At 48.6% G+C, this 10168-nt stretch overlaps 1 protein-coding gene and 1 pseudogene across 1 annotated transcript; one reads left to right on the forward strand and one right to left on the reverse strand.

Annotated features, from left to right (window-relative positions):
* The first annotated feature begins 6681 nt into the window (after positions 1-6681).
* LOC111076155 lies at positions 6682-7686 on the forward strand. Its single transcript, XM_022369830.2, has 3 exons — positions 6682-6791; positions 6848-7177; positions 7264-7686. The coding sequence occupies exons 1-3, from the start codon at positions 6741-6743 to the stop codon at positions 7609-7611; spliced, it is 729 nt and encodes a 242-aa protein (XP_022225522.2). The 5' UTR covers positions 6682-6740; the 3' UTR covers positions 7612-7686.
* Positions 7598-9358, reverse strand: LOC111076156 (annotated as a pseudogene).
* Between the last annotated feature and the right edge of the window lie 810 nt (positions 9359-10168).

A 10168-nucleotide genomic window follows, 5' to 3' on the forward strand; every position in this document is an offset into this window, starting at 1 on the left:
AGCGGCAGAGACAGAGGCAGCGTCACGTCCACTGACATTGCAACGGTACAGCGATTGGGCTGGCCTCATAGCAGTCAGCTTTGTGTAGGCCACATTCACGCCATATTGCGCTCCCCTCTAATGCGTTGTCTCTCACTCGCTCTCTCTCTTTCTCTCTCTCTCTCTGTCTCTTGTAAGCGACTTTTAACTGTATTTGCTTGTTTTGTATGCAGGCTGGCAAAGTGTCGTCGTCGCAGCAGAGCTGCTGGCAGCGCAGTTAGCAGCGCCCAGCTTCGACCATTGTTGTGGCCCAAACCATTTGTCAATTGATCTGCTTGCTTTTTCTATACCCTTGCAGAGGGTGTTAAGCCTTTGACTAAATGACAGCCACACAGAGGAGGAAGTAAATGTATTTCTCGGATTGTTATCATGTTCTATTATAGCCGATAGTCAATTTCAGTCCCCAAAAATATCAAATAACTGCCACTGGATTGATCGAATCGACATGCAAGGGTATCAAAAGCTTCGGCCCAAGTCTATCCTTCTTTTCTTGTTTTTGGTTTTTCGTTTTACTTTTGCTGCTTTTGCTGCTTGCGTTTTGCATTTTTTACTTTTCTTTATTATTTTTTTATGGATTTTTTTTAAGGTGGGGGTTGCAAATGGAATTTTTGCCTGAAAGTTCAATTCAATGCGCGTGTGAGTGTATTTGTGAGTGTTTGAGTGAGTGTGGGCAACTCTACTTGTAGCATTCAATTTGTGTCTGCGGCTAATTACGTATATCCCAGGGCTCGGCATCTTTCAACCAAGCCAAGACACACCAAATATCAGATTCATAGTTGAACTTCACCTTATTGGTTTAAGCTCTTTGCTTCAGTTAGGGGTGTGAGCGTGTGTAGCTGAGTATCTGTATCTGAGTGTGAGTGTGAGTATCGCCGGAGTGAGTCATGTTCTTGGCATTTGCCGTCTGATCTAGCCATTGCTCATACGCCATATGGGCCCTGCTCCTGCAACCACTGCACAGTCCATAGATTGCGGCTTATTAAAAGCCAATCAACGCTATTTACATGATTTCTTAATGTGAAATGCAATGCGATGGTCAACCGGTGGCGGGCAATGCAAGTCCACATTCCCCCTGAGTGGCTCTGAGTAAACAAATAAACTAACATCGAGAGCCATATAGCCCGTAGTCACTCGACTGGATGGCATTTAAAACAGGCCGTCATCGGATACAGCCAGCTCCGTTCGGTGCGTGCAAGTAAAAGGTAGGCCAGCCAGTTGCTGTTGTTGCAATGGAAGTTGCAGTGGCTGCCACAACAAACAGCAGCAGCTATTAAAACTGACCCAGCCCCAGCCCGGCGGTCAACGGCAGCCACTCAGCGGCGCCTTCAAGAGGAGAGGCAACGGCAACGGCAAAGGCAACAAAAAAAATCTGAAAAAATGTGTGCAATTAAATGCAAGAAATGTGATTCAAGGTTTCGGAATGCAGGAAGAATATGAAATTACAGCCAGAGACGGCCGCAGAACAATTACAGCTGACTCTGAGGCAAAGTCGAGCTCGAGCTCCAGCTCGACTCAAGTCGAGTCGAGTTCAGATCGATGGAGTTGAGTCGCCTGTGTTATTGAAGTGGAGGCTAGAAGACTTGCCACTGCCTACATGTCCAGACAGCCAACCAGTTTTAGAAGTGCAAAAGCAACAGCAGCCACAACACAACTACAGGTACAACAACTACAGAAACAGCTACAGATACACATACAAACTTCCAACTAAGCCACCTTGTCAGTTATGCTTTCGCTTTCAATTGCCCGCCCCACTGCCGTTTGGCGTGGTTCCATTTGCGGCTGCTGGATACACATAGATATAGGTGGAGCCTCACCCGCTGTTACTCATTGTAGTTGCTTTGCTTTTGTTTCAGGGGAGCCAAAGCCCAGATTCTGGTATTCTTTTAGGGTTGGTTTCTCTGCCACGGGCTGGCTGTGGCAAGACGTGAAACGTGTTTGCCGTGCAGCTGTCAGGCGTGTGGGGCTTGTTATGGATTCGTATTTTTTTTTTGGCTCTGGCATTTTCAGGGAGTGCAACAGCAGCGGCAGTGGCAGCGCCAGTGGCTGCCAGTCGACGAGGCGTTGCAATCAAATTGAATGCCAAATTATGCCACAGCAGTCAGAAATCAGAAATTCTTACACAGGCAATTTCAGTGGAGTTAATTTGAGCAGCACTGACCAGCGACGAAGACTCGCTCACTCCACAGCCAACAGCATCAGAGATACAAATTTTTTAGTCGGAAAATTAAAAAATATTTGAAAAATGCAAAAATTGCATCAGACTGCCGCCAAACACATGGAAAAAACGCCGGAGATTGTGAACGGTTTTAATTGTTGATTTTGTTAGCCCATTTGTGGGTGGGTGCGGCAGCAGCCCCTACGTCGCCATAAGCGTTGCAGTTGACGTCTGCGTCGCTGTCTGCATTGCCGCCATCGCATGTGCAACGCGGAAGAAAAGTGGTTTGGCTTGGTCCACCGCTCTGCTCTCCATTCCCCCCACCAACCATTCTCTGACTGCCGCCACACGTGGTAAGTGCATGCCATTTGTATTTTGTATCTGATTCGTCGTCAAAACTCACAACTCACACACACACACCATTCACAGTGGATTCCGAGTGATTGTGAGTGCAGCGATCAGTTTTAGTTTGTCGTATTTGGTCAGGCAAGTTCTTAGCCCGCAAGTTGCAAGTTTGGCAAGTGCATTTTGTGAAACGGTAATTTGTCGTTAACTGCGACTGCGACTGCCTCGCGTTCGTGACTGGAATCTTTCGTATTACGCACAACTGCCGCCGAAGGCCCGTTAGAACGGTTTCCAATTAATTATGCCTATATGCATACAATGCTCATGCGACTACTTTATTTCATACCCAGCTGTGTACTGTATACTGGCTGGCTGACCTAGTTGGGTGGGTGTTGGAAAGCGCCCAATGGCATGGGGAGGCTAAGTGTCACCTGCATTTTATCTGTGAAGGTGCTGGGATTACGTATCTAAATTTATAATATAAACTAAGGCTATATGCAAATGCATTTGATGCTCGACTTGTGACAAGGTCTGAGACTGACTTGACCTACAGCAAGCTAATAGATTTGTTCTAGAGTGAAAAATCGCAGCAGCAGCAGCAGCTAGTTGAACATTTGCCAGTGGATCAATTAGCGCATCTTGAGACCCGATTTCTCAAAGTCAGTTGAAGTCTCATGAAGCAGAATTTAACTATTTAATCTGACTACCATCTGATTTCCATTGATAAATCCAACTGCCGGATGGAAGCCATTAATTCTAAACAATTATTGAGGAAGCCAAATGGTATTTTTGTTTGTCTAACTGTCCGTAACAGCTTAAAGCTGACCCTCAAATGATACAAATATGTTGCTGATAGACAACTAAATTGTGGAATATATAAGATATTTCCCTACTTTTTCTTTCTTTAGCAAAACTCTGACTAAATATAGAAAAACTTTCCAATTTGACAACTTAAGATAATTGTAAATAAATAATTATAAAATAAATAAGAAATTATAACTTGCTTGGGGTTCACTAAACGGTGACCAAAAGCCAACTGCAGCTTGAACTGCATTGGCTAAGCATTTTATTGCGACGTAATGGCATGATTTTTTGAATATATTGAACAATATTATTTCTCATTTCTCATTTCACAGTTCACAGTTTTCATTTATTAACTAATTTGGGATTTACGTAATCCCCCAAAGTGGCAGGCCTCTGTGACGGCCGATTACACGCAAGCAAACCGCAGTCCGAGGTCAATGATCAGAGAAATTTCAAACTTTCAAACACAACACACAAAATCTGCTTTTCTGTCGACTGAAAAGTGCTTACTTAGTTAACGCTTCATTCGGGGCGGAAGCTTAAGCGATTTTGGGATTAATTTGTAATGCCCTGGAATGATCGAAAATGAAAATCATGAAACACAAAACACAAACACAAACAGAAAGGCACTTGAGAAGTTGAAGAGCTTTTGTGAGTAGTTAGTTACCCGAAATTGGGCACAGCCACAGACACCGCCCCAACCCATCATCGTCAACGGCAACGTCATCATCATTATCATCATTGTGATTGTCTGAGCGTGGTCCACACCTCCATTAGGCCAGCCCATGCCAGTGCCCGTGCCCGTGCCCGTGCCGGGCTGCATTTTACCACACTTGAAATCGCAATACAATGAATACATCTGCATAATTAATTCCCACCTAACGATGATGCCAAGCTAATGAGTTGGATGTTTTGCACCAAATTGAAGGCAACAAACACGCACAGGTTGTTGACTTATTTCTATAGCTAGCAGTCAGTTTTCCCTCCCATCCACCACCCACCCACAGCACACTTTCGATTTTGGCCAGGCATTGTCTTAGTACAATGCTTCTCCGCACAGTTGTGGTTCGTGGCCAGATGTTGGACACACATAAAATCCACATGTTGCGTAGATGTATTTTTAATTATAACCATTTGAAGACGGTCTCAATGGGTGTACAGTGTACACTCCTCCCCCTTGCCCATAGCGGAGCAGAAGCAAGTCCAACCCCGTTAAGTGGAATTTTGATTTGCATGCGAAATGTGCCAAAAATTGCACAACCTGCCCGTAAATAAGTTGATGTGTTTTTAATTATATTTGGAGTGGCCGGCAGAGCCAGAAGAGCGACAGATGCCAAATCCAATTTGTAAATGTCATTAAACGCAGCTGCCCTGCCCTGTACTGTCCTGTCCTGTCCTGTCCGGCATTTCGTGGCAAGTTCAGGCACTGGCACTGGCAACTAAGCCAAGGACGCACTGCCATTGTTATCGGAACATCTTTTAGTCGCTCAGCTTTTATCAAAAGGTTTGCTTGCAGTTTCATTAATGTATTGAACACGCACCAATCCCATCGAATCGAATCGGATCGAATTCGATTTTAGTTCCAGTTTCTTTCCCACCATAAAACACTGTTGTGCCTGCCTGCTGCCGCTGCTGCTGTTGTGTTGCCAAAAAGAAGAAAACGCAACAAAACGAATGAACGCACCCTGGCAAAAACTGGGTTATAACCTTGAAACATACACAAAAGAAACGTTTAAAATATGCGACTTCTCCATAAATTCGGTCAGCTGGGGGGACTGGACTACACCCGGAGACGAAGCCGAAGAAAGATGCCAGATCGGCCCCACCACCAAAATGTATTCAAATCTATGCTAAGCTCAATGAAAATGCTAAATGCTGCCTGGGATCATTTTGAAATCGCAGCAACATCCCAGCCCAGTGTGAAGTGTTACCAAAGTTGCAGTCCAAAGACAGTCGCCCCAGGCCCCGGGCTGTTGCATTTTAAATTGCCAAAGGTCAGGCCGTCCCAGTGGTGCACTGCAGTGCAGTGCAGTTTGGTTCGGTGCAGCGCATCTCCAGGCGGCAGCAGGCGCACCTCACCGGACCGGACCGGACCGGACTCTTGATGCTGTGTCGTCATCGTTGTCATCACCGTTGCCCCACCGCCGGCGACTGCGTGGCGACACGAAAGCCGTTTGGCAACAACAAACAGAGAAGGAAAAAAAATACAATTAACTATATAACGAAAATTTGTACAAATTGACAACAGTCCAGTCCCGTTCAGTTCCATCCCGTCCCGTCCCGGTCCAGTCGAGTCCGACCCGCTCGCTGGGTGAGTGAAAGAAGAGAGGAAATCGAAAACTGGATTTATAATTTTAACGGCCAAACACGCAAGAAAACGAGCCAAGGTCACTGCGAAGAAATTGTGGAATCTTTGGGAAGGGGAAACGGTGGCCGGTGGATTAAGCCCCCTAGCCGCATAGCCGCCTAGCCGCCTTGCCGTTCGAATCTGTCGATTCGTGGAAGTGGCAATAGTTGATGAGAGATTGTTGTAGCTAACTCTTGGGCCAATCTGGCAGAACCACTTTGAAGTTATTTGTTTGTTTTTCTTAACTTAACTTGCAATTGCGGCGGATGGAGAAGATGAAGATCTCTTCAGTGCTTTGGGCCTGGATTGCGTTGCTTGACGACGACGACGATGATGATGATGTTGATGATGCGCAGAAGCAACTGCGACATGTTAAACACGTTTTGCTCACTCTCAATATTATACTCGGATTGCTCTGCGAATCCGGTTGCTCAAAAATGCGTAAAGTGGGACGAGACGATGTCGCTCCTTTACAAGTTGGGCAGCCAACCAGCAGCACAGCAGCACAGCAGCAACCACAGCAACTACTATTATTAAAAGCCTGACAAGTGGACGGGCAAAATGCCAAAACAAAAACGCAAAATCAATTAACAACCCTCAATAGCAACATGATTCCAATGACCGGGGCCTGATGTGGCTCTTTCTGGCATTGCGATGGTTGGCTGGTTGGCTGGCAGGTGTTGATCAATGCGAATGCAACTGGGCATCTGGCCCAGTGATCGGATTGTGTTGCGTAAGAGACATCACTAGGTGTGCCCCGCGACGCGTCGCAACAATCGTTTCGAGATTCTTTGCGCAAGCGAGGCCTAAACTTGAACCATACGACGCCTTGATAGTTGTTAGTGCGGCAGCACTGATTGTAGCCCCTTATCAGCAGCCCACTCGGAAGCTTTCGATTGAACTTGAAGTAGCCAAAAAATTGGGTTATCAATGCCCAGAGCAGAGCGACTAGAACCACGATAGATCATTATGTGTTTGATGAGATTTTTGCCAGAGGTTCAGTATTCCAGCGGTCGCGGAACGTGAAGGAAAGCCCCAGCAAACGAGACTATGTCGATGCAAATGTGGGCCCTGCTGGCCCTCTTCCTGTGTGTAGGAGTGGTAAGCCACGAGATCAGACAGAACTAGCCGCCATTACTCATCCCATTACTCTGCAGCTTGAGAGCCAGGCTCTGCTTAACCACGAGACGGAGAGCATTGAGAAGTGCATTAAGAACTACGGCGGCCTCACCTCGGAGACTGCTGAGCGCCTGGAACGCTTCAAGGAGTGGTCGGATGGCTATGAGGAAATACCCTGCTTCACGCAGTGCTACCTCGCTGAGATGTTTAACTTCTACGACAATCGCACGGGCTTCGATGAGAGCGGCGTTGTGCAGCTCTTTGGACGGCCCGTCTACGATGCCTGTCGCCAGAGATTAGAGCTGGGCGGGGGTCGCACGCAGAGCAGCTGTGAGCATGCTTACGCGGGCTTTCACTGCATCACCAACGTGAGTAGAGACGATAAGAGATATGCGAACAGTCCAGTGAACCCACCCATACAGACACTGATAATTCTCATCGTCCACATTCGCAGCTGGAGGGGCATCCATTCATGCAGATCGAGAGCATGCCCAACATCTCGGTGACAGCCAAGACCGCCATGAAGGACTGCCTGCAGTTGGTGGACCGAGACGAGTGGAGCCGCTTCCAGGCGTATCCCGACTTCCCCGTAAACGAGCCCATTCCCTGTTTCACGCGCTGCTTCATCTCGAAGCTGCATCTGTTTGACGAGCGCACCCGCCGCTGGCAGCTGCTGTCAATGCGGAAGCATTTGGGTGTCCCAGTGGCAGGCGCCCGTGTGTCCGCGTGCCATCAGAGGCGTGGTAGGAACCAGTGTTCCACCATTTACCAGCAGTTCACATGCTATGTACTGGCTGTTTAGAGGGGCCATTGTCCCCTGGTACTTTTATAATGTGAACAACATCCATGTCTTCTAATACAAGTGACTTTATAGTTATGCCATTAGTTCGTCTCTTTGCTCTCCTCCCCAAAATCCCCGTTGCCATTGAGACGCTCCCAGCACTTGTACTCCTCGTACATCCAGGAGCACTTGCTGGCGGCTTCCTTCCGCTCCTTATCGCTGCGTCGGCACTCGCTGAAGTCCAGTGGCTTTTCCTGCGTCTGATTCTCCATGCGACTGGGGCCAAAGGCCTGCTGCCAGTTGGGCAGACGCCAGTTTCCCGCCGTATCGTAGAAGCCCATGGCATCAGCAAAGCACTGGAACAGGCACGGAATCGGCTCATTGGTTTCTAGCTTATTGTACTGCAGCAACTCCACATTGGTGGCATTCAGCGAACGGGCGCAGTGGAGCAGCGTGCTGAGACTCGTGCCGGCGTGCATTTCCGCCTGCTTCAAGCAGCGCAGGCCGCGGTAAGCGAAGCTGCAGCCATCCCGCGACTTCCGCATCAGCTCGAACCGGCAGTAGTTGTAGACATCGGCGCCAATGTCATCGGTCAACCGCTTGCCCTGCCACTTGTTCTTGGCGATGTCGAACCAGCCCTTCTCGCTGGCCAGACAACGCATCAGGCAGGGCACCTCCTCACTCGTCCATTCGGGGTAGCGCTCCAGCCGCTGCAGATCGTTGACAATGCGCTCCGGGCTGCTAACTTGCTTCAGACAATTCTCCAGCATTTTCGCTTCACCCGCAAGATCTGCTAGAACCTGATGGAAATACGGATTAGTGGCGGATCTGGGATAGGTGCGGGCCAGTTGAACGCACCAGGCTGCTGGCGACGAGCACGCCCGTTGAAATAATCCACAAGGAGATCATCTAGATGCCGAGAATGCACAATGTAAACTAAATCCGAGATCTTGCGCCTATCAGCGTCCGGTCGCCGGAGAGCTGACGCGATCAGCTGGCGTTGCTGCTGCTGTTGCTGTTGCCGATGCAGTGGAGCTGGAGGGGAGGTTATCAGCGTGTCGAGATTAAGTCTCAGAGTGGCTGAATGAATGGAGCAGAGCAGACACTACAGGGTGGATGCACAGAACAGAACCATTAGGCCTGTGGCTAACGCCTTGGACTAGGTCAGTTCTGTACTGGATTTATTAAGCATAATTCAACATACAATAACTGAAAAGAGTACTTATACATATCACATTAAACTCAGGCGTAGACCTTGCGGACCACATGCCTGTTGATGGGCAGCCAGCAGGAGAAGACGCGGTTGGCGAATGTGCACACATCCGACTCGGCCTCATTGTGATCGATGCACTTCTCCAGGCCATGCTGCACAGTGTCCAGGTCCTTGGGGGTCTTGACCGTGAACTGCTTAATAATTGCCTTCTCGTCGAAGCCCTTGTTGGCCGAGAACAGTCCCATCTTCTCCACAAAGCACTTGACGAAGCAGCTGGTGCGACGATGGGCGGGGAACTCGTAGTTCAGGAACTTTTCATATATGTCATCCGGCACGTGGTTGTCCTCCCGGCAATCCTCGAACGCCTTTATCGCATCGTCGTGCGTTCGCACCTGGAACTTGGCCGATGTCTGCAAAATAATATTGTGGGTTAGGTTAAGGTGTCACATCCGCCAGCAAGGCCAGCAAGGGCAACCACTGGGCACTGACCTGGGACACGGCAGTAACGGCTACAATCAACAGGAGAGTGAAAGACTTCATTTCTGGCTCGGACGAGGGCTCGAGAGCAAATGTGGCAAGCGACTAAGTCTGGACAAGATTTTCCATATTAGTTATATACCCAACGAAACGAAGGTGGGCTTTAGATATCAGCGGGCGAAGCCAAGTCGGGGCAGATTGTGGACCAGAGTGAATAATAACACGCCAAACCCGTTGCTGGCTCCATGACACTTGGTGCCTGGCCTGGCCTGGCCTGGGTGTGGTGCTGAGGCTGAGGCTGTGGTTGGCTCTTGGCGGTACCCGTACCCTTGCGTCAGTTTGCTCTTAAAAAATAAAGAAACAAAACGTTTAAGTGAAGCAGTCGCAGCAGCAGCAACGAGAGCAGCAGCCGCAGCATTGGCAAACGGGTTTGAGTCAGGCTGAAACCGAAGCCGATGCCGGCGCCGACAGCGACTGCGACTGCGACTCCAACTCCGACTGTCAACATCATTGTTGGGCCGCGGTGGGGCTGGATGGTTATATAATCGGGCAACGGTGCGGCCGTATAATGGTTACGTTTTGCTTAAGCCAATTAAACGATTTGTTTTCGTTCCACAAATTCACTTGGCCTGTGCCACAAACATTTTTGCACCATTCCTCTGCGGGAATGTCTCTGCTATTGTCAGCACTGAAAAATGTGTGTTTGGCCTTTTGGTTGCTTGTTTTTTGTACAATTTATTTCCTCTTTTTTGGGCTGCACCAAATTCTAACACCTCGATGTCAGCTTGCTGCACACTTCCGCATCCCGACACCGGGCGGCGTCGGGTCAGGGCAAGGGCGTATATATATATATATTTTTTTTTTTTTTTTGCAGCTTTTTGCCCACCT

This window comes from Drosophila obscura, unplaced genomic scaffold (assembly GCF_018151105.1).
Source record: "Drosophila obscura isolate BZ-5 IFL unplaced genomic scaffold, ASM1815110v1 contig_192, whole genome shotgun sequence".
In the NCBI taxonomy this organism is placed as follows: Eukaryota; Metazoa; Arthropoda; class Insecta; order Diptera; family Drosophilidae; genus Drosophila; species Drosophila obscura.

Bases quoted from the DNA above. Each gene is read 5' to 3' on its own strand.
- LOC111076155 (XM_022369830.2), top strand. From the start codon at position 6,741: ATGTCGATGCAAATGTGGGCCCTGCTGGCCCTCTTCCTGTGTGTAGGA. The intron at 6,792-6,847 runs GTAAGCCACGAG...ATTACTCTGCAG, and splicing joins TCTTCCTGTGTGTAGGAGTG to CTTGAGAGCCAGGCTCTGCT. The intron at 7,178-7,263 runs GTGAGTAGAGAC...CCACATTCGCAG, and splicing joins GCTTTCACTGCATCACCAAC to CTGGAGGGGCATCCATTCAT.